Source organism: Trachurus japonicus, chromosome 19 (genome assembly GCF_045865225.1).
Source record: "Trachurus japonicus isolate A0001 chromosome 19, Traja_1.0".
In the NCBI taxonomy this organism is placed as follows: Eukaryota; Metazoa; Chordata; class Actinopteri; order Carangiformes; family Carangidae; genus Trachurus; species Trachurus japonicus.
The window spans coordinates 25,478,866-25,504,904 of record NC_140925.1 but is presented as its reverse complement, the minus strand read 5'-3'; the positions used below and the strand labels follow the sequence as shown (position 1 = coordinate 25,504,904).

The 26,039-nt window shown below is 40.9% G+C and overlaps 2 protein-coding genes and 1 pseudogene across 6 annotated transcripts in view; all 3 read left to right on the top strand.

The window, feature by feature from the left end:
* dnmbp (dynamin binding protein) overlaps positions 1-10,935 on the top strand; it is a 52,026-nt gene extending 41,091 nt beyond the window's left edge. For 2 of the 4 annotated variants that reach the window (XM_085760676.1, XM_085760679.1), the window contains 13 exons: positions 650-864; positions 2,142-2,241; positions 2,599-2,746; positions 3,846-3,863; positions 4,831-5,030; positions 5,161-5,291; positions 5,410-5,514; positions 6,048-6,176; positions 6,265-6,600; positions 6,696-6,887; positions 7,682-7,880; positions 7,981-8,681; positions 9,835-10,935. In XM_085760676.1, coding sequence (XP_085616802.1) covers positions 650-864; positions 2,142-2,241; positions 2,599-2,746; positions 3,846-3,863; positions 4,831-5,030; positions 5,161-5,291; positions 5,410-5,514; positions 6,048-6,176; positions 6,265-6,600; positions 6,696-6,887; positions 7,682-7,880; positions 7,981-8,681; positions 9,835-10,020 — 2,660 coding nt within the window. In that variant the 3' untranslated portion in view covers positions 10,021-10,935. The remainder of the gene's footprint in view (positions 1-649; positions 865-2,141; positions 2,242-2,598; positions 2,747-3,845; positions 3,864-4,830; positions 5,031-5,160; positions 5,292-5,409; positions 5,515-6,047; positions 6,177-6,264; positions 6,601-6,695; positions 6,888-7,681; positions 7,881-7,980; positions 8,682-9,834) is intronic. The other 2 variants (XM_085760677.1, XM_085760678.1) reach the window with 2 other exon arrangements.
* Positions 10,936-14,749: 3,814 nt separating this feature from the next.
* On the top strand, positions 14,750-19,490 carry LOC146968186 (factor VII-activating protease-like; annotated as a pseudogene). The gene is made up of 14 exons (XR_015034385.1): positions 14,750-14,869; positions 14,980-15,004; positions 15,090-15,182; positions 15,422-15,532; positions 16,334-16,450; positions 16,533-16,649; positions 16,750-16,921; positions 17,467-17,558; positions 17,746-17,986; positions 18,081-18,223; positions 18,331-18,468; positions 18,601-18,660; positions 19,048-19,193; positions 19,278-19,490. The product of XR_015034385.1 is annotated as a factor VII-activating protease-like (transcript).
* A 2,367-nt stretch (positions 19,491-21,857) lies between these two features.
* Positions 21,858-25,075, top strand: LOC146968185 (factor VII-activating protease-like). Its single transcript, XM_085761439.1, has 8 exons — positions 21,858-22,088; positions 22,274-22,445; positions 22,841-22,932; positions 23,027-23,261; positions 23,343-23,482; positions 23,727-23,870; positions 24,053-24,195; positions 24,911-25,075. The coding sequence occupies exons 1-6, from the start codon at positions 21,911-21,913 to the stop codon at positions 23,759-23,761; spliced, it is 852 nt and encodes a 283-aa protein (XP_085617565.1). The 5' UTR covers positions 21,858-21,910; the 3' UTR covers positions 23,762-23,870; positions 24,053-24,195; positions 24,911-25,075.
* Positions 25,076-26,039: the final 964 nt, after the last annotated feature.

The following is a 26,039-nucleotide window of genomic DNA, read 5'->3' as shown; positions in this document are numbered from 1 at the left end:
AGAGAACATTTTATCTAAATTATTAGATTTTTGTGGGTTTCATTATTATGTTTTACTAAAGAGAAGGATTTTAACCCCTCCACCACCAATGTTAAAAAATACCAATACACACAGCAGATCCACGGTGTCCATGATGCAGCACACACACACAGTGCTGTTATCTCTCCGTCCCTCTCTAACTGCCTCTTCTTTAATGCCCCCCCCCATAGCTTGTGTGTCTGTAGTTGCTGTCACAGGCCATTGTGCTGCACATAAAGACACTGAGTCTCACTCCAGTTTTGGATCCATTCATGAAAAGCAGCGATGCGTGAACCGGGCTCTCCCTCCAGTCCCAGGGACCAGTGATAGCAGAGACATTGATCAAAAGCCAGTCAGACAAGATGAAGAGTAAAGGGCGGACTGGGTGGGTGGGCATGTGTGTGTGTGTGTGTGTGTGTGTGTGTGTGTGGAATGAGGACATGGGTTGGGAAAGGTTTCTCTGTAGCGTAGCGTAATCCCCCTTTTTGTTACAACAAGCTTTGTGTTTATGCCAATTTCATGGCAGTTAATGAGCAGAAATGAATACATTCATAAGAGGAATTTTAAATGGTGTTTTATAAAAAATAATTGAATATCCAAGCTAAATTTGTCTTCTGCCCCGTCTTTTCAGAGATGACGCTGCTGTCGTCCCAACCCAAACCTCTGGACTCCTGTCCCGCCTTGGACTCGGCCCCCAGCGCCGGCCTGGGCACAGAGGACCCAGAGCAGAGGATGCTGGAGAAGAGGTCCAAGGTCATCGAGGAGCTCCTGCAGACGGAGAAGGACTACATCAAAGACCTGCAGATGTGTGTCAAGGAAATCATCGAGCCGCTGCAGATGAAGCAGGTAGAGACATGACTAGAAATGTTGGACCTAGATATTGTGGTCTTGTTAGAATTAGGTAGTATCCCTTTATTTATCTATTTAAAGGTTTAAGGATCAGGGACATTGCACATTAATAAAAACATTTAAACAAATGTAAACATGCCAGAATTAGCCGAAAGGCTATTTTGCATCTGTTGTCCCTGGACTGATGTTAAAAGTCACCCTAAAAGAAATAAAAACATTTGGATTATCAACATACAAATAATACATTCAATGATTAAAAAGCTGAATAGTGGACAAAAGACAGAGAGCTCAGCGAAGGTCCATGCATACACACACAAACTAACATAAAACTCAACTCAAACAGCAGCTGCTACAGACAAAACAGAAGCAACATTAAGCAGCAACATCAAAAAAAAAAAAGTACACAAGACACAATAACATTATACACATTAAACACATTAGAAGCCATGCACAAAAAACAACAATACTAGACAATTAATACACTGACAGACAACATGACAGGAAATTTAATGTTCATAGCCTTGACCACTAATTAGCCACTTTTTAAAAAAGTGTTTAAAGGAGGCATAATTTGAAATGTTTCTGGATTGAGGAACTGAGGAAGTCATGTTGTGTTTACAGTCGGTGTTAGTTGCTGCTGCACCAGCTGAGTGATAATGCAAGAAGTTACCTGTGACGAGTTCACTGAGAGTTTATTAAAGCTTCAAGTCCAAACACATGAAACAGTGAGGACATTGAGTTTCTACAGATATCAGATCAAAATAATGTGGAGTAGACACACTGTGTCAAATACAATATAATCCATAGAAACTGTTTCACAACAGTGAATAGAAAGATTGAACAATGGAATAAAAAAACTAAACGTGCGCTGGTCTGCTTTTTGTTTTGATCAAATTTAGCACTTTTACCTGGTTATTTTAAAAGCAGTTATTGTTCAGGTTTCAAAACAGTTCTGTGACCTTCTCCTCTATAACTCCCGGTCAAACCTTCGCTTTTAAGTCGTCACATCTGTTTCAGGGACTTTTATCTAAATGAGTTGAGGAGGCAGCTGAGGACATGATGAGAGTCTGAGATAAGTTGTTTACACACCACAGTGCTGAGCTTTTTTATCTCAGTTCTCCAGCTGGTTATCACCGTGTTTCTCCGATGTGGAATAAGGGCTTTAGCACAAAAAGTGTTTACGTGCACAGAACCTGAGCAGCAGGATAGCAGGAAAGACGTGGAATCAGCTTCCAGCACATTGTTTGAACTCTTTCCGCCTTCGTCTCCTGCAGGTGAAGAACGTGGACTTCGACGGGCTGTTTGGCAACATCGGCTCCGTCATCGACCTGTCTCAGCGGCTACTCGACACGCTGCAGGAGACCGACTCTATCGGTGAGGAGATGATTTTCAAAAGACGCACAAAGTGGCCTGAAGTTACTGTTTCACCAACAGCCCAATCAGACGGCTTCTCTCGGCTCACTGTGCTTGGATGTGATTGGTTTTAAACACACACAGTCACCTGATCACAGTTTATTGGCTAAGTAAGACTTTGAACCATTAGATGATGTGAAGCGAAGAATCATCATTATGTGCAGTAATGATTGATTACTTCAATTTATTGCGGAAATGATCGATAATCACAGATATATTTGTGAGATTATGCACTTACATGAATTTCGGTTTTATGTGATGGTAAAAAAATATATAATTTTTGTTATTTCATTCTGTTTCTCCTCTCTGTCCAATCAGGAAAAGTGTTTGTAGACTACAAAGCTGAGCTGGAGGAGGTGTACAAGATCTACTGTCAGAACCACGACGATGCCATCTCTCTGCTGGAGAGCTACGAGAAAGACGAGAACATCCAGCGCCACGTGTTGGAGTGTCTGGACAGACTGAGGTCAGTCACTGAGAGGAGGAAGAGAAAAAAAGAAAACAGTCTGAGAAGTTTCACTCTCAAGATTTGCTCCAGATTTGAGCTCTGACCCATGTCTTTGACTTTGAAAAAATCTCTTGCATGTGACTGAAGAAAAACATGCATGTTGGTATGTGTGTGTGTGTGTGTGTGTGTGTGTGTATAAGCATGAAAACAAAGAGTGGCCACTAATCCAGAGTCAAACATTAACTGTTAAAGACTCGTGGTCATGGAGTGTTTGTAGCAAAGTGCGTCACCTTTCAAAATAAAACTATGCTGTCGCTGGCACACTTTGGACTTTAGTTTAACAAGGTTTCAGTTTGACAAAGTCACATTGTTACAGAGTTGAACATGAATTAATTTATGACGGCTTTCAAAGCAGACTTTGAGCTTCAATGTGTGGGCAGGTTATGGGAGGGAGGTACAGAAGAAATGCTTTCTTTTACTCTGAAACATATTTGCGCTCTAAATCTTTCTGGACAGATACTGGAGCTTTTCTCCTACTCTGTGTGTGCTCCATCTCCACAGTGTGTGATGTGGGCCAGTTGAAGAATGTGACCGGCCTGGTTTCACCTGCCAGGTTTCACCACCTGTGACTCAGACAGTGAGCGAAATATAGTCCAGCAATTCATGTTTGAAGATAAACAAGGGTTTGTTAGCCCGTAAGCTTTAGGGAAAGAAAGAAAAAAGGCGGTGATTCCAAGAACCAATCTGCATAAACAAAAGTAAAAGGAAACTGTACAGCATGGGCCTGCACCCTGAACGTCTCTTGTTGTTTTACCGTGAAGTCTTCGGCCTCATTATTTGGCTGTATGTGTGTTGCAGCCTATTCAGCTTTGGAAAGGTCATGTGTGCTTTACTGCTTCTCTGGGCGTCTGTCCAGGTTTAAGAGAGAATCCACACACAAAACCATAACAACCAGCAGTGAAGTTAATGTAAACGGTCCCAAGTTGTGAAATCCTATGGATCACAGAAACATGTCCTGTGGATGTTTTGCAGAATGTACGATTTCATGAAAGTTATCCTCAGGTCGACGGCTCATAAATGCTGTTTTCTGTTATCTTCCCATTCTGCCCCTCAACAGGGCCATGTACCGAGAGTGGTAAGTCTTGTCGTCATGATTTCCAGCATGAAAATCATCGTGACCGCATGCTTTTTGCTCACTAACCCTCCTGGGAATGACCCGTGTGTGTGTGTGTGTGTGTGTGTACCATGTATGATAGCTAAAAATCAACGTGTGCTTTGTGTGACAGGCTCTAAAAGCATTTGCGCTGGGTTTTATCAGACCATTTCAGTTTCTTTCCTCAGACTGAGATGGACTCATAACCATATTCTACCATCTGTGTTTGCATGTGCATGTGTGTATGTGCGTGTGTGTTATATTGTTGTTGTGAAATGAAATTTTCAACTTGCCCATCTTGCTCTTCCCTTCATTTAAAGTGATTGCTGTTTTCCGGGAAAACACATGTAATGCTATCTTCTGGACTAAAACAGCATCAGCAATTCACAGCTTCAAAATAATATAATAATATAATATAATATAATTCAATATAGTAATGTTTTCTCATTTTTATGACAGTGTTGTAAACACAAGAGTCTAAAGCTCTCTGACTAAATGTGAAATATGTGTAGTCACATGTTTTACTGTTCAAAAGTGATGCTTTCCAAACACAATTTTTCAAATAAAAATTATGTTGTAATTATAACGAAGCATATTTATTTTTTCCATGTATCAAATCAAATCAAATCAAATCACATTTGCCCCCTAAATGACAAAATGAAGCTGTGTGAGCTGTTTGTCCTCTAGATTGCATTATAACTAAGCAAATCAATTTTGTTTAACATATTGTGCCTTCCCTGTTCCTTCATGTCTCTCCCCAAAAACTGTATCTGTCATCATCAGAATATATTGATATGTGATGATGTTGGATCATTGGATCGTATGAATCCAAATGACATGAAGACGTTACATGAACATGGAAGGAAACATGAGATGTAACTGTGGTGATGTGAGTGTCTCATACGTCGCTTATTCTCATTTTCCCCAACTGTTCTTTTCCATATTCCAGGGGTAAAACAAATTACATCAACCTCGGCTCTTTCCTCATCAAGCCGGTGCAGCGGGTGATGCGTTACCCACTGCTGCTCATGGAGCTGCTGGGGGCCACGCCGGACAGCCACCACGACCGGCCCCAGCTGACTCAGGCTCTGCAGGATGTCAAGGAGATCAACGTAAACATCAACGAATTCAAACGCAGGAAGGACCTCGGTAAAAAGAACAAAGGAAAAACTCACAATCTCCTATGCTCACTGAATTTGTTGATGTTTACAAAACATGAGAGCCGAGGGCATGGCTCAGGTGTGTTTCCTGTCTCAAGCTCTCCCTCTGCTGTCCACAGTGGTGAAGTACAGGAAAGGGGACGAGGACACGTTCATTGACAAGATCTCCAAGCTCAGCATGCACTCCATCATCAAGAAGTCCAACCGAGTCAGCAGCCACCTTAAGCACCTCACAGGAATCTCACCCCAGGTAGGTCGGCCCCACGCCCAGCTGAAGTCAAGCTCCACATGAGGGTTGAGGGAAATTTTTTTTATTGAGTTACAAATGAAAACATGTCCACTCAAACCTCTGTCCTCTTTGTCCCCAGATTAAAGACGAAGCGTTTGATGAGGCTGAGAAGAGGTTCAGGCTGCAGGAGCGACTCATCAAGTCTTTCATCAGAGACATTTCCTTGTACCTGCAACACATCAGGGTACGAGACCATGAGCATGATCACGGAAATACACTTTATTGAAAATACACAGAAGAAATCCTAGAATTAACTACACAATTTTGTGAATGTGCATATTTATATTTACATTCTCAGTCTTAGGTTACCCTTAGCATAAAAATGAGTAAAGAATCTGTTGGGAACAATCAAGATCATGAAATTAAATATATAAATGCAACTAATGCAATATTGAGCCACGACAATAGAAATATATAAAATGTTTAATGGTGCAAATACTACATCAACACTTCATTAAAGTAATAATGTAAAATAAAAATTAATGGATTTATTCAATATAAAAGATTAATTCACATTGATCAGCCACAAAATGTAAATATGTGACTGGTTTTATTGCTCTGAAGTAATTTGAAATTATTTTTCACAGATTCATGTAGAGAAGCGCCTGTTGAATGTTATTCCTGATTGTTGCATGTATTTCATTATTTTTTAATATTCCAGTAAATATTTTGCAATATACTTTTTGATTGTGACTGTGAAAAAATACATCTCCTCAGGAATCGGCCTCAGTGAAGGTGTTGGCCGCCATCAGTTTCAGTGACATCTACACGGACCGCAGCGTGCTGGACCCCGAGCGCTTCCAGAAAGCTCACCGCTGCATCAGTGACAAACAGTTCACGCAGTTTGTAAGTCTCCTGTCCGACCTCATTTTCTGTCAAAGTGCGTTGGGAATAACCACTGATCACATCCCAATCTCGTGTCCACCCTGAGCAGAAGGAGCGTACGGAGGCGCTGGTCATCAACCCGCTCACCCAGCTGCTGCTCATGTTCGCCGGGCCGCACAAACTCATCCAGAAGCGCTTCGACAAGCTGCTGGACTACGACAACTGCAAGGAGCGAGCCGACCGGCTGAAGGACCGGCGTGTCCAGGAGGAGCTGCAGGTCGCCCGCAACAACTACGAGGCGCTCAACGCGCAGCTCCTCGACGAGCTGCCCAAGTTCCACTGCGCAGCCGAGGACCTGTTCACCGGCTGCGTGAGGGCCTTCGCTCAGGCTCAGAAGGACTTCATGAAGACCACACTGGGAGAGCTGAAGCCCCTCCTCCAGGTTGTGAGTGTGTCTTCATCTGCGCCGTAGACACTGTAGACATGGTAAATGAACTGGTATCCTCATATTAACATCCCTCTCTTTACCCGAATCTCCAGTTCTCCAACAAAGTCGGCATGGAGGGAAACTTGATCGCGCAGTTCCAAGAAGAGTACGGCCGCGTTCTCCAGCTGCTGCAGAGCTTCAGCTTCTGCCCGGAGAACCTGCCTCCAGCCGCCGCCGCCGCCAAGAAGCCCTTTGAGAAGAAGACTCTGGAGAAGCAGACCTCCAAGAAGCAGCTGCAGGGACCTGTGAGTTGAACCTTTATCCCAGTTTTGTCATCAGGGCGACGAGTACAGTGGCCCCTAACTTAACATTTTAGAGCGCAAGCAGAAAATGTAGGGGTGCAAATTAACTTGCTAAGGAAATATTCATTATTTCCTTTTCATTCATGATCCTCGCACATACTGTATTGGCCTGCCACCTATAATAACAGATACCAGATTCATTAAGTCGCCCCTTTCACATTTAACCAGTGGTAACACTTTTTTTTTTTTTAATTTACGGGGCAAAATGCTCCCAACTAGGGGCTGTCTGGACCATGGTAACATGAATTAATAATATTTGAAGTATTTTTGTATTTTTGGATATAATGTACTTCCTATGTCACCACCTTTATGACTAGTTGAGGCACCTCGTTATGTAGATATTCATTCTTCTTGGTATTACATTGCATCATGACGGGTACACCTGATGTTTTCTAATATGCAATACTCAAGTTGTTGTGATGTGACATGTGCTACATTTGATCTGATTGTGATAAGATAATATTGTGCAGGTTGATTGTTTTCTTTTTCCTGTACATCTTTGTATTTGACCCCTTTTTTTCATATTCATCCAGTTTAATTATGTCACATGACTTCTCAGGAGGTAATTTAAGCAGGTGTGTCACCTAGGTTTTTTCATGTCTGATGAAGGGCAGACCCTAACCCGAAACGTTACATGTTGTGTGACTATTAAACTCAGTCGGGAGCTATAGTCCAGTGTGTGGACTCCTTTCTTTTCAACATGAATTAATCACAAATCTCCTCCTTGTCGCCCTCAGCCGAACTACATCATGCAGACGGAGGAGCACCGTGCAGGACTTCTGGTTCGCTACGGCCCTGAGAAGCTTTTCCAGGCTGAGAGGAACTTTAATGCTGCTCAGGACCTGGATGTGTCCATACTAGAGGGAGACCTGGTTGGTGTTATCAAGCAGCAGGACCCAATGGGAAGCCACAACCGCTGGTTAATTGATAACGGAGGTAAAGCCTTCAGGCTCTAAAACATGATATTAACCTGCCTGGTGGTGGGGAAAATGGTGCGGCAATAAAATCTCTGTCCTTCCTTCTCCTTGTTTTGCAGTCACCAAGGGTTTTGTGTACAGCAGCTTCCTCAAACCTTACAACCCGCGCCGGAGCCAGTCGGACGTGTCCATCGAGAGCCAGTCTTCAAACGAGTCGGGCTACGGCGGCTCCTCGCCCGTTTTCTCCCGCCAGAACAGCAACAGCACTCTGACCTTCAACCAGGAAACGGCCACCGTCAGCTTCTCCACATCATCGCAGCATCCGAGTCACTCGTCACCCCACCCGTCTCTGGACTCGGCCTCATCCCGCAGGAGTCACCACAGAGATGCCCCCAACCCCGACTCAGCCAGTCAGAGCAATTCCATAAACTCCTCGCCGCGAAATATTTCAAACCGACGGGAATTTGTCGAACACACGCACAGACACTCGGCCAACCACAGAGACTCTTATGACACCAGCTACGCCAGCTCCAGCAGCCACAGGGAGACGTCGGACCTCTCGGAGACGGACTCGTCCTCCTCGCACAGAAACACTCACTCGCAGCGGTATGGACACACAGACAAATCCTACAGCTCACACCAGTGGAGAAACGGAGACAACGGAGGCCAAAAGAAGTCTGTTTACTCCAGAGACGAATACATCGAGCCTGAGCCAGAGCCTGAGCCGGAACCAGAAGCAGAACCAGAAGCAGAACCAGAAGCAGAACCAGAAGCAGAACCAGAACCAGAGGCAGATGAGAGCGAACTGGATGGTCACCAGGTGAGATTTAGTTTGATGACTAAGATGTGTGTTTGTTTATATAATAAAACTTTTACCAGACAAATTTAATAATGAAAAATTAGGAAAAAGGTGAAGTCTTTGTAATTTCATTTAGCTCCTTGTTTGTTTTATTCATTAACTAATTCATTCATTCTTTCTTTTATTCATTCAAACATGATTACAATTCATGGGGATACACTGCGGTAGAGACCTCTTATGCAAAATAGCTAAGCAAAAGATAAGCTATAAAACATTGAGAATATATATTTTTTTAAAACGTACAACAATGATAAAGATATTAAAATAAGGGTGTAAAGATAAGCTAAAACATAAAATAAAAATGAAGATTCAGAGTGTTCTTCACTATAAACAGTCTACACCTGCAGAGTGATCTAATCACCTGACCGCGTTTGATAAGAGCCCACATTAACACAAAGTAGCGAAATCATGTACAGTAGAGAGGTAAAAAAAAAAACGTATACAAGAGTAAAACACGCAGCTTCTCACACCTTCACCCAGTCTTGGCTACTGACAAACTAAAATGCTATAAGAAAAAATGCAATCATCAAACATTGAGCTCATCTTAGCTGAAACTCTATTTAAGTTAGAGTATTAGAGTAAACTAAGTGTTAATAAGTGGGACAGATCTGAATAAGATAGACAGGCCGCTCCAGAGTCTGGGGTCTAATGTGGTCTGGGGGCCCATGTCACACAGTCTTAGGGCCCTTTGATAGGTCGCTGGTGTGGGGAGAGGCTTATCTCTTTAGGGCTTTAAACACAAACAGGAAGACCTTCAATCAATTTCAGAATGAAGTGGGGTCAGCGGAGTGGGGTCATGATAATACTGTGGAGGGAGTTACTGAAGCCAAGCCAAGATAGTATTTGGAGAGAAGGTTTATTTTGGTGATGGTGCAACCAAAAGTCTGGCAGATGAGGTTGGCTTGGCAACTAGCGTGTGAACACAGTAGAGCACTTCACACCTAAAGAGTGACACACTGCCAACATGAGAATTAATGTTGGGCATAAATTTGTTCAGTTGGAATGAATGCTATTGTTGCACTGAGTCTTCTGGATCTTTCACACAGAGAGCCTTTTTAAGGTGATTATATGTCAGTTGTGTGTTTTCAGCTTGTTTAACATTGTTTCTTTTCAGATTTACTACGCCCTCTACTCCTTCACCGCCCGCTGTCCCAATGAACTGAGCATTTCTGCCAATCAGAGGCTGCGGATCCTGGAGTTCCAGGACATGAATGGCAACAGTGAATGGTGGCTGGGGGAGGCGGGCGGCCGCCGCGGTTACGTGCCTTCCAACTACATTCGTAAATCCGAATACACATGAGGAGGTTTGATCAGGCGGACGACTCCTGAGACTGCACTTCGACCTCGTGAGCAGATGGATCAAATAAAACAAACAAGCATGTTTGTGTGGTGGCGCATTTTTCATATGTTGTCATGCAGTTTGATAGTGAGAAGAACTGGACTTGTTGATGACTCTGCTCCAGAAAGTTCACATTATTATCGCCTATATTTATAGACTTTTTAATTTTTTTTTACCTCCTGGAAACTGCACCCTTTCTAGTGGAAATCCTGTGACTTGCACCAGACCTTTGCCATATTCTCTGGAGCTGAAGACAATAAATCAAATGTTTTAAGAGAGCGGCCTTCAAGGTTTGCACATTGGGAGATTGCGATGGAAATGTGAGGGGTTTTGAGTTCAGACTGCTTCTTATAAACAAACAAGTGATATGCACAGAGACTGACCTGAACACTGTGTTAGTAACTCTTTTCTTCATGTGGTTCATTACATCACTTGAATGACAGAGGAATATTAGTTGCATTTACTCCATATCATAGGCACTTAAGGTGATTATCCATTGGTTGCAAGTTTGAAGTGCCTGTGGAGCCACTGTATGAAATTTACATTGACTGTTTGAATTAAGACCAAGTACAAAGTTGAATGGCATATGTAATATGGTTTACAAATACGCCCCTTGAACTGTTTGAATACCTTTTTTTTTTTTTTTTTTACTGGGTTGACACTATGTAAACAGCTGATGACCCTTTTACCTGTGAGACGAGGTTAACAAACAGGGAGAGAGACTGTGGTGTGATCTTAGCTAAGATTTCTCCATAAGCTCCCCATGTAAATTATATATAAATATATACATAGTGCTGTACAGTGAAAATATGCTATTGCACCCACTGTAAAGTGATCACTATTTGAATAAAAGACAGCTCAGCTGACAAATATTGATACGCTTGTTTTCCTCTGTGATGTGAAAGATGGATGTTTACACACTGTCATGGTGTCAGAGTGCTCTACACAGTTTTTATTCTTGACTGACACAAAATAATAGAGTCTGCCATCAGGATATTCCTGAGCTTCCTTCCAGTACAGACTTATCTCATATCTTTCAAATGTTGCCTGTCAACAAAAATACAGATTTTACAAAAATAGACATGCATAACATTATATTATGAAACCTAGGCATATTAATAAGCAGTGTATGTTGAGTTATCAACTGTACATTATTGTTTTAAAATGAATACCGGTAAATATCTGACAGGAGGATGAGAAAATTTTTAATTTAAACACAGTATCATAAAATCTGTAATATTATGGTCCTTTATTGTTGCTTTTAGAAATATTTCAATGGTTTATTGAAGCCATGAAAAAGAAAATATTTGGTTACTATACATGCAAAACAATGATATTTTACATACTGCCATTGAAATCATAAAGTCTAAATCAGTTTTAGTAGCAGAATATGAACTGCTTGCTGAAGCAAAGCAACATTTCTCATGCTTGTTAAGAAACCTCAGGTCACTCAATAAAACCTCTTGAGTACAAATTGATTTTAGAGATGTGAAGGAGAACTTTACACTTGTCAATAAAAATAAATGCACCAACTATGACAACACTTTCGTCTAGCATCAGCATCTTTGCTTTTTTTTAGGGTCCGGGCAGCTAAGCTGCCGGGACACTATTGTATTCCTAGGAATTCTTCTTCTTCTTCTTTCTTTCTTTCTTTCTTTCTTTCTTCTTCCAAGGAAGTCATACTTCCCATGGGCGAAAACTCACCAAACTTTGCACAAAGGTTCAGTCCCCTGCCAGATTCACTCAACTCCAAGGACATGTGCCCCCCCCTCCTAGGGGGGGCACAATAAGCGTTTAAATTTAAAAACTTTAAAAATTCCTACCAAACCAACGGATGCTACAGTGTTGAAACTTCACCACAATGTAGCCTCAATACTGCTGAAACTTTTGTCCACTTAAACTTATTACAAATTATGAAGTCCATCACTCTGTTTTTTTCAATAACTGTAAAACTTTTAAAATGTATCTCCTCCCACAATTTTTGCTCAATTGACACCAAACTTGCTACAGAGCATCTCCAGACCGTCCTCCACAAAACTTGTTTCTCGGATTTTTGATTAAGCAAAAATTGAGCCTACAGTGCATGAAAACGTTTGACTGTAAACACTACTGTAAACATATACCATCAAATTCTTGCTAAATACATTTTCAAACTTCCTGAAAAAAAAGAGAATATTCTGGAGTCATGGTTGATGAAGTTTGGCAAATATCAGAATTTTAGTTCAAAAACTGAATTTTCTAGAACATTTTGAATTCTGCTCTCATGGGAACAACTGCAATCAATGTGAGTGTGGAATTTTTAAACATCAGATTTTCTCTTATGAAGCAAAACACTTATCATTAAAAACAAATCACCAACATTTCCATGCTGTCAAGATGCAATTTATGTATTATCAGATTTTTGTTTAGATGACTGAATTTCTGACTTTTGACCATTTCATCACAACAGCTGCCCGGGCACTGACTCACCTGAGTGGATAAATGAAGCTACACAGCAGGTCTCACTACCAGCTAATTAGCTCAGCGAGTTTGGAGCTGGTTCTTGGTGTCAGAGGCTGTGGGTTCGAGACCCAGCAAGGGTGATGATGATGATGACAGATCAAAATGTCACATGTCCTCAAGCTGTTTTGCTGTCTAGATGCAATTTATGTATTAACAGATTTTTGTTTAGATAATAGAATTTCTGACTTTTTGACCATTTTTGAAATCTGCGTTCACAACAGCTGCCCGGGCACTGACTCACCTGAGTGGATAAATGAAGCTACACAGCAGGTCTCACTACCAGCTAATTAGCTCAGCGAGTTAGGAGCTGGTTCTTGGTGTCAGAGGTTGTGAGTTCGAGACCCAGCAAGGGTGATGATGATGATGACAGATCAAAATGTCAGTTGTCCTCAACACGAAATACAAGACAGTTGTCCTAATGGTGGCATCACAGAAAGCCTCTAAGTTTAAAAATCCAAATAGCTTGGACTGGTCCATGCGCGAAGGCTCCTAACATCTTAAGAGTCACAGTAGATGTTTTACAAATACATATCATTATTTTACCTCAAAAACTGATTTTTCTTTTTACTGTGGTTTCAAATCTGCCTGCGCGACAGTGAATGGCTTACTCAATTTGTGAAGCCACTGTTGAATGCCACTTGTCAATTAGCTCAGTGCGATAGACAAAGGTCTTTGGTTCTAGAGGTTGTGGGTTCAATCCTCAAATGATGCAAATTGGACATTATAAGGTCAACTGTCCTGTCTTCCTATTCTCCTGTTTGTTGCTCAGAATTGCCTAAATATGCCCAAAAGTAGCCCGGACCCGACCCATTGCTGCGCAGCAGCTATAATCTTCTTCTTCTTTAGGGTCCGGGCAGCGCAGCTGCAGGACACTATTGTATTCCTAGGAATTCTTCTTCTTCTTCTTCTTCTTCTTCTTCTTCTTCTTCTTCTTCTTCTTCTTCTTCTTCTTCTTCTTCTTCTTCTTCTTCTTCTTCTTCTTTCTTTCTTTCTTTCTTTCTTCTTCCAAGGAAGTCATACTTCCCATGGGCGAAAACTCACCAAACTTTGCACAAAGGTTCAGTCCCATGCCAGATTCACTCAACTCCAAGGACATGTGCCCCCCCCTCCTAGGGGGGGGCACAATAAGCGTTTAAATTTAAAAACTTTAAAAATTCCTACCAAACCAACGGTAGATGCTACAGTGTTGAAACTTCACCACAATGTAGCCTCAATACTGCTGAAACTTTTGTCCACTTAAACTTATTACAAATTATGAAGTCCGTCACTCTGTTTTTTTCAATAACTGTAAAACTTTTAAAATGTATCTCCTCCCACAATTTTTGCTCAATTGACACCAAACTTGCTACAGAGCATCTCCAGACCGTCCTCCACAAAACTTGTTTCTCGGATTTTTGATTAAGCAAAAATTGAGCCTACAGTGCATGAAAACGTTTGACTGTAAACGGTACTGTAAACATATACCATCAAATTCTTGCTAAATACATTTTCAAACTTCCTGAAAAAAAAAAAGAGAATATTCTGGAGTCATGGTTGATGAAGTTTAGCAACTATCAGAATTTTAGTTCAAAAACTGAATTTTTGAGAACATTTTGAATTCTGCTCTCATGGGAACAACTGCAATCAATGTGAGTGTGGAATTTTTAAACATCAGATTTTCTCTTATGAAGCAAAACACTTATCATTAAAAACAAATCACCAACATTTCCATGCTGTCAAGATGCAATTTATGTATTATCAGATTTTTGTTTAGATGACTGAATTTCTGACTTTTGACCATTTCATCACAACTGACTCACCTGAGTGGATAAATAAAGCTACACAGCAGGTCTCGATACCAGCCAATTAGCTCAGCGAGTTAGGAGCTGGTTCTTGGTGTCAGAGATTGTGAGTTTGAGACCCAGCAAGGGTGATGATGATGATGACAGATCAAAATGTCAGTTGTCCTCAAAACGAAATATAAGTTTAAAAGTTTAAGTTTAAAGACCCATTGCTGCGCAGCAGCTATAATTATTTTCTTATTTTTTGTGGTGAACGCTACTGCTTTTGTTTCTGATGACCTCAACAGAAATAAAGGTCACAGGTGAGAACAAGACAAATTGAGTGGCATGTCAAATCTATGTCAAATCAATGCAGCATTGAATGATTAACAGGTGGGTGGAGAGGGTCCTGAGGGGGATTATTTAGGACTGTCTGGGCAGAAAGCCCCCCATCGTCTTCCTCTGGCCTCATCATGGCCAGCAAGGTCTTCATCATAGCTTTACTCACACAACTGGGTGCACTCACTGCGTTTGGACAGGAATTCTTTGTAAGTACACACAATTTGTCTGAAATATAAAACCTGAGCATTTATTAACATTATTGGTCAGATGTAGAACTGAGAGAATAAATAAGAGACATGTTTCGATTTTGTTACAGATAATCACAGAAGAAGACACTGGTGGTGAAGAGAATTTCCACTTTACTCATCTTTTAAAACACTAAAATCTGACTTGCTGAATGTCTTAATTTCTGTTTTACCTTTGCAGATTATGAATATTATGATTATGTGACCGAAATTCCTCCAGAAGAGGATGATCTAACTGCAGATGACTGGTTGTATGATCTGGTGGATCTCACAAGTAAGCACACATATGAACAATGAGGCTTCTGTTTTTTTGTATTCACACTTAATGAAGTGTAACTGGGATACCTCCTCTGTCTTAAGACATATTGACCAAGACACCCCCTGATAATCCAGCTGTTATACTTTGCTCCCAACTGATTGACTGACTGACTTGAGTATGTGTGTGGACTGGTTAAACTGTGCATGTTGGTCTCCATATTAACAAGCATTGCACACGATTCTGTCTTCATTTAGATGAGTGTGATCCAAACCCATGTTTGAATGGAGGGAGCTGTGACACGGCTACTTATGGGGGCTTTGTATGTGTGTGTCCTGAGCCTTACACAGGGAAGAAGTGTCAGACAGGTAGGACTGTGTACCTGTTCTCAACCATGTGACTCTGGTTCAACATCTGAAATAAATACATTTTGACAATTCTGTGTCAAAGCAGCAGAAAGACATTTACAACGGCACCATAACTGAGTTCAACTTTGAGGCACTTGTTACTTTACAAATTAAAGCTTTACTTTGACAAACAAAATTGACAGTGTTTTAATCACATATTTTCAGATGTCTACAAAACGCTAGCAGTTCCACAAACTTTTTTTTAGAAAGAAAAAAAACTTTTATATAAATTAGCATTTTGTAACCTTTTCTGTGTCTGACTTATTAATAACTTCACAAGCACTCAGATTTATACTGTGAGCCATTACTTGGGCCCAACCACTGTACTGGGAATTGCAAGACAGAACTACAGATAAGGAACTTAAAACTACAGTGACCATCTTACATAGGCTACTTTTACTGAAGTACAGACGAATGACCTAAGTGGAGTATTTTTTACATTACTTTATATTCACATTAAGGTTTTGAGTGCAACAGATATTTGACATTTCTTAGTTTAAAGGTCACCAAACAAATTCTGACATTTTGACATATATTTTAGGAAAATGATCAAATATGAGAATCATCAGTGTAGTTTTACCAGCTTTTACTATAAGGCTAAAACACACAGCTGCATCATTTTAAAATCCCAGTTTTGGTGACACCTAGTGGCAGTATCAAAATGACATCTTGTGAGAGGTTAAAATCCCACACACACACCTTGAATAAACAGAGGTTTTAAATCCAGCCTTGCATTATTATTGACCCTGTGTGTTTATTCAGTGAAAGATGTTTGCAAGAATGCGAAATGCGGCCACGGAAGCTGCGTTGTCAAATCTACTCCCCCGTTCTACGAGTGCAAGTGCAAACCTCCATACAAACCACCCAACTGCAAGAAAGGTCTGCTTTTGAAACTCATAACATTTTGTTGCAGTGAAATGCTTTGGCTTCAGGAGACACTGATGTTGTTGCCTGTGTGCAGCCTCTCCCTGCCGGCCCAGTCCCTGCCAGAATGGAGGCTCCTGCCTGAAGGGCCCGAAGCGCTCCTCCTTCCAGTGCTCCTGTCCTGAGGGACACAGTGGGACATTCTGCAAAGTCGGTAAATATAACTTTCTCACTCACAACAAAATCACGTTTTAAGAGAAATCCGCCTAAGAATCCAGATATAACACAATAATTAATGCTCAGTGGCCTGTTAGGACCAAACGACTGCTACCGGGGGGTCGGAGAGTCGTACCGTGGTATGGTGAGTGTGACCCTTGAAGGGGAGGAGTGTCTGGACTGGAATTCTTATTTCATCCTGCAGAAAGGAGGAGATCCCTTCACAGACTATGCTGGATTTGATGGCATTGGACCACACAATTACTGCAGGTGAAGTATTAATACTTCATATACAGGTGTATCTCAATAAATTTGAATATCATGGAAAAGTAAATTCCAGTAGTTCAAGTCAAATAGCCCAAGTGCATATAGATGGACATATTCAGAAGGCCAACATTTAAATGCTTTAAAAAAAAAACTGGTCTTTTGTAATATTCACATTTTTTGAGATACTGAATTTTAGGTCTTCATTAAATGTAAGCCATATTCATTATACAATCAAGACATTAAATGTTTCGTTCTGTGTGTAATGGATCTATACACTATTTGAATTGAATTACTGACATAAATAAACTGTTCTGATATTCTATTTTATTGAGATGCACTGTACAGTATGTGCTGTGAGGTATATGCTTTGTGTTTGTGCTGATGCAATTATGTAAAAAAAAATATGCAGCTTCATTAGATCTTTACAGAATAAGTAATGAGCTGTTCACATGCTACTTATTTGTGTTGATGTATCTTGTAACTATTTGTAAAAAAAAAAAAAAAAAAAAGCAGGATTATTAGAGTTTTAAAGTGTTTCTGTATTGAAGGAACCCTGATGGTGATGATCAGCCCTGGTGCTTTATTAACAAAAATGGCCAATTGAAGTGGAACTATTGTAAAATCAGGAAATGCTCTGCAGGTAAAAGACACACACACACACACACACACACACACACACACACACACACATACACCTACACACACACACACACACACACACACACACACACACACACACACACACACACACACACACACACACACACAGCTCCTTCCTTCCACCTCTCTTATTTGATATTTTCTCCAGCGACCTCACCAACCATAAGTGTAACAGCCCCCCCCCCCAGTCAGGCCGGAGGTGACCCCCACCGCCCAGTTCTCTGAGTGTGGGCGGCCGCAGCCCGGTCGCTCAGCCAGGATCTTTGGAGGGAAGAAGTCTCTCCCTGGGTCTCACCCCTGGCAGGTGTCCCTGCAGACCAGACCTAAAGGCTCCACCGGCTCCTTCAGCCACATCTGTGGAGGCATCCTCCTTGAGTCCTGCTGGGTTCTCACTGCTGCCCACTGCATGTAAACACACACAATACAATACCGTTTAGAGATTGTTTGATGTAGATTTGAAATGTGGACACACTCTTATCATAACTTTTGTGTGTTTGTCTAGTAAAAATGGGGTGGAAATGCAGGTGGTGCTGGGAGGAGTGGACATAGAGAAGCATGAAGAGTATGATCAGGTCATTGCCGTGGAGAAGGCTGTTGTGCATGAGGAGTACAGAGAGAGTCCCTTTGCCCTTCATAATGATATTGGTGAGGTTCTGTCCTGTGTAATTGATTATGAGAATCCACATAAAAAGTGTGGTAAAATTACAATAACAGAGACTTTACCAGTGAACCGCTCCTTGCTTTGCCTGCAGCCATGCTTCAGCTGAAATTCACAGACAAACCGTACTGTGCCAAAGAAACACGCTTTGTGAAGACGGCCTGTCTGGCCGGGCTGCCCTTCAGCAGCGGGACGGAGTGTGTGATCTCAGGATGGGGTGTGACTGAAACACGTAAGTCTGTACTATCATCTATAGACTGTACATGATCAGTCTGAGCACATGAGGTGGAACTAGCATTTAGCCAAAAAGAACATAGCATAAAGATTAAACAAATAAAATGGACGATTTTTTGAACCCTGGCAGCTCATGGATATTCATCCAGTTCACCTAGGCCTATATCACGCAATTACATCGGAAAACAGGGTAATGTAATGTTTACTTGATCATTTCAAAGTCTGTCATTTCAAAGACTGTGTTATATTGATTCATTAGCAGCTAACAGCCATGAGATTCAAACAAATGTAAAGAGAAACCTTTTACTTTGCGCTTTAAATATTGACATAACGTTGCATCAGAGTTTGTTCTGTAATTAAAAGTGGATAACATGATTGTATCTGATCTTCAAATTGTAAGTATTTACTATGCACACACACTCTGAAATCTCAGACAACACTATTTACATGACAAAGGTAGGTAAGTCTGCCTATCATGCCAGGATAATCACTATTTTTTATTAATGCTTCTTTTTATAAACATCTTGTTAAGTGTAGTTTAAGACTTAAATCTCTGCATTTGAACTTTTTTTTCCAGAAAAGTATGGCTCCAACCAGCTGCTGGATGCTCGTGTCCTCCTGATCTCCCAGGAGAAGTGTAAAGCCCCCCATGTGTACGGAGACTCTCTGGATGACAGCATGCTCTGTGCAGGCAACATGAGAGGAGGCGTGGACTCCTGCCAGGTCTGTGCATGTATGAAGATGCGTTTGCTTCTTCTATGCAGTGACACTGTGACTATCGGTTGACCCTCCTCTGTGTTCCCCCAGGGTGACTCTGGCGGCCCCCTGGTGTGTGAGCGTAACGGGACGCACCATGTTGTCGGTGTGGTGAGTTGGGGTGACGGCTGCGGGAAGAAGTACAAGCCTGGCGTCTACGTCAACGTCCGCAGATTTGATGACTGGATTGCTTATCATTTACTCACATCACTACGTACTTGAGGATCACAGACATGCTGCCAATGTCCTACTGTAAAAAATAAATAAATGAACAGAAAAAAACCTCACTTCCAACTCCCCACTATAGATATCAGTGTTCACTAAAGTAGTCACTTAATGAAATGAAATTAATGTGATAAAAAATGTTCTTCAGGACTTTCTGAGTAAGTCACTGAATGGACTACTGCAATAAAACTTTTTTTTTTTTTTACAGTGTCTCTTTGTCATTCATTTTAAAATGTTAACATTACACAACATTCACCACTGCAAACATAGGCCTACAGTATATGTTATTAGAAAAGACAAAATACATGACAATAGCAGGAATAAGTCAGTCAACCTCAACAAAAAGAGGAGAGGGGTGGTGTTTAGCTCAGTTGGTAGAGTACCCGCCCCATGTGTGGAGGCTGTAGTCCTCGCTGCAGGCGGCCCCGGTTCGAGTCCCGTGTCGGACGGCCCTGTCCTGCGTGTTGTTCCCCCCCCTCTGCCTCCCATTTCCTGTTACACTCTGAACTGTCCTATCTAATAAAGGCATGAAAGGCATGAAAAGCCAAAAAAATATACTTAAAAAAAAAAAAAGAGGAGAGACTGATTTCAAAGGCTCTATCCATTGTTTCTGATTCTCTGCATCCTTTGCACACCGAGTTACTGTACATTTACGCCCTTCAGGCTGCAGGCTTCAAAATGAATGTCACACCAACAGGTACAGGCTGTCCTCTGTCCTGTCTGCCATACTGTAGTGGCTCTTAACAACCACTGACATCAGGTCATTGCATTGCCTTGCTTTGCTTTTACCTTGTATGTTGTACGATCTGTTGTGTCATGTCTTGTGCGTATGGTTGAATGATGTATTGTGTCCGATTTTGTGTATCTGGTTTAGGAGTATATTTACTTGACTTTGTTAGTGGTATTGTTTGTCGTGTGAACTACTAGCTATAATCCAAATCCCCCCCCCCCCCAGGGACATTAAAGTTTTACTTTTCCTTACCTTTCTGATTTCATATTCTATGAACTGATCTAATGTCCCAACCTCTCTCTAAGAAGTGCCCACATTTGATGTTTTCTTTACTGCTCCTATAAAGCAAAGTTTAATTCAGGTCAAGCAACTGGTGACCTTAGTTTTTCTTCTTACATGTATCTTTTAGAAAAGGTGTGTTGTATTTGCAGTATGTTGCAATTTAGGATCACTGACATGATAGCCAAGTTGAATGAATGTTAGTCCAATAGTCCATGTTCCTTGGTTTGATATTTGAAAAAAGAAAGAATTTCAAAACAAAAGCAAACAATTCTGCAAAGAGAAATTTTGCGTATAGAATTTAAAGTCTGTATAAAGCTAAATAGGACAACCTTTAGAAAAAATTAAGCAGGATTAGGAACGGGCAGGTTCTGCAAACACAGGGTCTGCAGCTGTATGCACTGAGAGAGTGACATTCAGCAACATGTTGTCTGCAGGAGCTCTGCTCATAAGCCTGAGCATACTGACCATTCATGGTCAGGACCTGGTGTATCGCCCACGTAAGACTCTTTTCTACTCTTCATCTATGCGGTGACACAATTTGGCAGCACTGATTTATCTTTCTTTGAAAAACCTTTGAAATTGTGTGAATTGAATTGTAGATTATTGTCATTGTTAATGTAAAATGTGTACTCTATTGTGTCAAGACTATCACTCCTACTATATACTGTATGCCTTATGTATGGGGACTGACCCCACTAAGTGTTGTGGATAAGAAAAAACAAAAATAGCAGCTGAAGAAGACCTGTGGTCAAAACGTGCGAAATAAAGATTCTTTTGAGGCAACTAGTGAGTTTGCAGGCAAACCCTTTTCTCTTTCTTCTCAATTACTCTTCGAGACACATCAACTGTCTCTGCACTCAGAGAACCTAGGTCACCAGTTGTTTTTCTGTGTAACCTTTGTATCAACTCTCTTCTTGACAAATTTAGCTCACAACGAGAGTGAACGCTTGGCTTTCATGGAGAGATACAGGCAATCCCAGGGTAAGTGGCCCTGGACGGCTTTGTGTAACTCTTTCCCATCAGATTGTTTGACACTCACCTTTTCCAGTTGCTTGTGCCTCAAACCCTTGTTTCAACGGTGGCGGATGCAGACCTCATCCCGTTACAAGAACCAGATGTACATGCTCCAAATATTTCACAGGCGACAGGTGTCAAACAGGTCAGAAGGAGGATCGATTATGTCACTTGCGGCAAAATATTTATTTACAATGCTAATACATACAGTATGTTCATACCTGCTTGTAACTCATAACGTGGTTTGCTCCTCAGTCAAAAACATTTGCGAAAATGTCAGCTGTGGTAATGGTGACTGCCTCCTTTACCCCTGGATACCGCCATATTATGAGTGCAGTGCATGTTTCCATTCAGAGGCGATGAATGTAAGACGTGTGAGTATGACAAAGATATCAAATATAATTTTCTGGTGAATCAGGGTGGGTGGTGTCCTATGAGAGCCCCAAATGTCCTTGTTACCCCCCTGCTGTTGAACCTACTGATCATGTGTTTGTCTTGTGCATCAGTGCCAATAACTCCCTGCCAACCCAATCGCTGCCAGAATGGAGGCACTTGTGTTGGTATCCGCTGCCTTTGTCCTGACGGATATTCTGGGAGTCTCTGTACAATTGGTAAAGGTTTTATAAAGGACAAGGCAGTCCTACTGATATATATATATATATATATATATATATATATGGCACTCTAATTTCATCTAATTTCATCCATTCACTTGGCTAAGTCTTCTGTCTGTACTTATTCACCTTTCACATTTAAAATACTAACTCACATTTTTTACTGCAACATTTTTCTACAGCTGCCAGTGACTGTTATGAAGGGAATGGAGAGGAATACGGGGGTGAAGTCAGTATGACGGAGCAAGGGGTGGAGTGTCTGGACTGGCACTCTAATTTCATCCTGTTAAACGCAGGGTATATTCCCCACATGTACCCATCCCTCAATGCAGTCTCATCTGTCAACTTTTGCAGGTATTTTACTTATTATCAACTTTTAACATCCATCTTCTAAATCTGGGAAAGTTGTCTCAGACTTTTGGACTATTGTGTATGGATATACACTGTGTGAAACTGTGATTTATTCTTGATAGATAAAGTGTATGGCTTCAAAATTATTCCAACTGTATGGGCTACAGTGTATAGATGTACTGACAGCTTTTGGAAATGATATACAGAGAAAGAAAGAATATATACATGAACATACATATTTGTGTGGTTTAGACATGGCAATATATGGAGTTATTGCAATTTTCAATCCCTAAATTTGTATTTCAAATGTACATAAATGTTTTATGTAGAATACAGACAAATCTGTGCATTGGGAGAAACAATAATGCAGCTGTTTCATTGATTTCCTCACATCGTAGGAACCCAGATGAGGATGAAAAACCTTGGTGTTTTATTAAAAAGGAAAATAAACTAGACTGGGACTATTGCAACATCAAGAAATGCCCTGAAGGTGATCACGCTCTTGCACACAGTACACACACAGTTTATACTCAACATGTATGCCAAACTAAACTTAACTCTTTTCTGATGTATCTCAACTGCAGCCAAGCCAGCCCTGCCTGTTGATCCAGAACCAGCCTCTTCCCCTTTCTCCGAGTGTGGAATAACTGACATTTCCCCGACTGGCAGGTATTTTGGGCAGAGCAGGGCTTACGTTGCTGCTCACCCCTGGCAGGTGTCGGTGCAGGTGAGACCCAAAGGCTCGTCGTCTGAGTTTCGCCACACATGCGGTGGAGCCCTCCTCTCATCCTGCTGGGTCCTCACTGCTGCCAACTGTCTGTAGGTTCTGTTTTTCTTGTACGCAATTTCAAGTTTGTTCAATTTTCTACCATAAACATTTCACATTTTATTTTTTTCCAGTCAGGCTACGCATGAATACCAAGTGGTTTTGGGAGGAGGGAACATAGACAAACAGGAGGAGAAGGACCAGACAATCCCAGTAATACAAACGATTGTTCATGAGAACTACACCTCGACGCAAACACCTTCCAATGACATTGGTTTGTCACATTTTATGAATATAGTGTCATATTTAACCCAGTGTTAAAGTAATATAGTATAGTAATACATTACAATGTACACAATAGTTGAACTTAGATTACTTCAATCCAAAAGTTTGAGTCATTGATTCATGAGCTTTTAACTCATGAATTGAATATTTTGTTTTTGTTTATGGAAATGTAATTTGATGTACTTCATAAAATGATTCATATCTCTTACTGTTTGTGTCAACTCTCTGTGTAGCTCTGCTTCAACTCCAAGTGACAGACAGTCCTTAGTGTGCAAAAGAAACTCGCTATGTGAAAACAGTGTGTCTACCAGACCAGAACTTCCCTGCTGGAAAGCAGTGTGGGATCGCTGGATGGTGGATTACTGAACCTGGTACCGGTAAAGAACTTTTCTATTCTCACTTACTATTATTATCCTTTCCTAACTCTCACTCTAGAAGCAACTTAAAATAATTGCATATAACATTATAAATATATCATGACTATATCGTATGTAATATATATTTATATGATATATCCTATAATGTAATCTGTATTGATTTGCTTTCACCTACTTTTCAGCACGGATAAGCAGCAAGATGTTGAATGCTAATATGATGCTGATATCTGAAGAGCAATGCAAAGCTCCTGAAGTCCATGGAGATCAACTGGACAAAAGCATGCTCTTTGCAGGGTATTTGGAAGGTGGCATTGACAGCTGTCAGGTGTGTATGTAATTGCATAATGTGCTGCATCATCTCAAAAAATCTATTCATATGCTGTCGTAGTATAGTTAACAATGCTATTTATGGTCCCATATTTTAGACCTTTTATATGTAGTTTTGATAAGAATGACAGAACATACTTGTGATGCCAACAGCCAAAAATCAACTCTATATTGTTTTACATCTCTTCTGTAAATAACAACAGTACCATCAGCCAATCAGAGGAGAGGACCTTAAGCTTTAGCTAAAATCAAGTAGACTTAAGGTAACAAAACCGAACCCTGCAAGACTGGATCAAGGTCCAGGGGGGCGGGGCTTAACCACGCAGGCTGCGTGCTGAATATTGATATGGAACCTAAACCTGCTTTATAATTTAAAAATTTACTCATATGGGACCTTTAATATCATTTCTTGTATATTCTGTCACTGCTCACTACAGCACAGTATATTCTATCCGTAAATTTTCTATTTATCCTTTTTTTCCCACATTTTTATTGTGTTTATAATTTTTGGTGCTCTTTCCTTTTTGCTGCTACAACAATGTAACTTTCCCCAGTGTGGGACAAATGAAGGAATATCTTATCTCATCTCTTACCTTTTAAATTCAAACATGCACACATCAGGCCTGTGATGAAGTGTGCAAGATATATCATTCCTCCCACAGCTCTCTTCTTTAGAGGAAATAGTGACCCCTTTACTCTCTATAATTCTGCAGGGAAATGCAGGTAACCCATTAGTGTGTGTCCAAAAGAGACCAACTACGTGGCTGGTGTGGAGAGCTGGGCTGACGCCTGCGGTAAGAACAAGCCTGCGGTCCATGCCAACGTCTACTCGTTCGTTGATTGGATCAGGAGCAAGATCAACTGAACATCTGTTGACCGTATTACCGCATTGAGCGGCCAGGACTTCTGGAATAATGTTCTTTGGACAGATGAGTCTAAAATTGAATTATTTGGGCACCAGAACAGAGGACATGCTTGGCGTAATCCAAATGGGGTGCCCTATTTTTTTGATGAATATATAAGCAAAAGCAGACTTCACATCTTTATCACTTTTGATAAGCCTGTGCATATGTCCAGGTCATAGTATTTCAAAGGAGGTTAAAATCGAAAGCAACTGGACTTAGTTATTTGTCTAGGAAGACGTTTCACCTCTCATCCAAGAGGCTTCATCAGTTCATGTTCATTCATCATCTGACCAGGCTGGGACTGGTCCAACTAACTGGTGTGGAGACCCAGGTATTTAACCTCTTGAGTGGGCGTTCACAAGGGTGATCACTTTTGATCTAAGACATTCTGATGTTTTGCTGCTATGATGCTTGAATTGAATTGTTTCATGCCATGTAGTGTAGCTCAGCCTGAAGCTGTGATAAATTTGGCATAGTACGATCCCTCTCTAAGAAGTGCACACATTTGATGCGTTTTGCTTTGGACATTGTGGATCATATTTTTTTAAAAGTTTATTTGAGGCCCTGTGATCGACTATTGCCTACAGTAAGCTTGTCTTCTTCTTCTTTGTCTTCATTTTTTTCTTTTTAGAAAAGGTTTGGTTTATATAATGTTTACAGGTGTATTTGCAACTCAACATATCCATAATAAGTGATGATGAAGCAATGATATTCCAATAGTTTGTGTTCTTGGTTTTGATATCATATAAAAACAAATTCTGCTGAGGTAAGGTTTGCTTATAGAGTTTAAAGTCTGCAGCAGTGCAGTGCAGTTTAAGGTCACTGTATAAAGGTAAATAAGACAAGACAAACAGACAACCAATAGAATCAATGCATCTGGCTAAAGATTGACAAGGATGAGCATATAGGTACTAAACACACACTATATCTGCAGCAT

Bases quoted from the DNA above. Each gene is read 5' to 3' on its own strand.
- LOC146968185 (XM_085761439.1), top strand. From the start codon at position 21,911: ATGAGAGCCCCAAATGTCCTTGTTACCCCCCTGCTGTTGAACCTACTG. The intron at 22,089-22,273 runs GTAAAGGTTTTA...ATTTTTCTACAG, and splicing joins TGGGAGTCTCTGTACAATTG to CTGCCAGTGACTGTTATGAA. The intron at 23,483-23,726 runs GTTTGTCACATT...CTCTCTGTGTAG, and splicing joins AACACCTTCCAATGACATTG to CTCTGCTTCAACTCCAAGTG.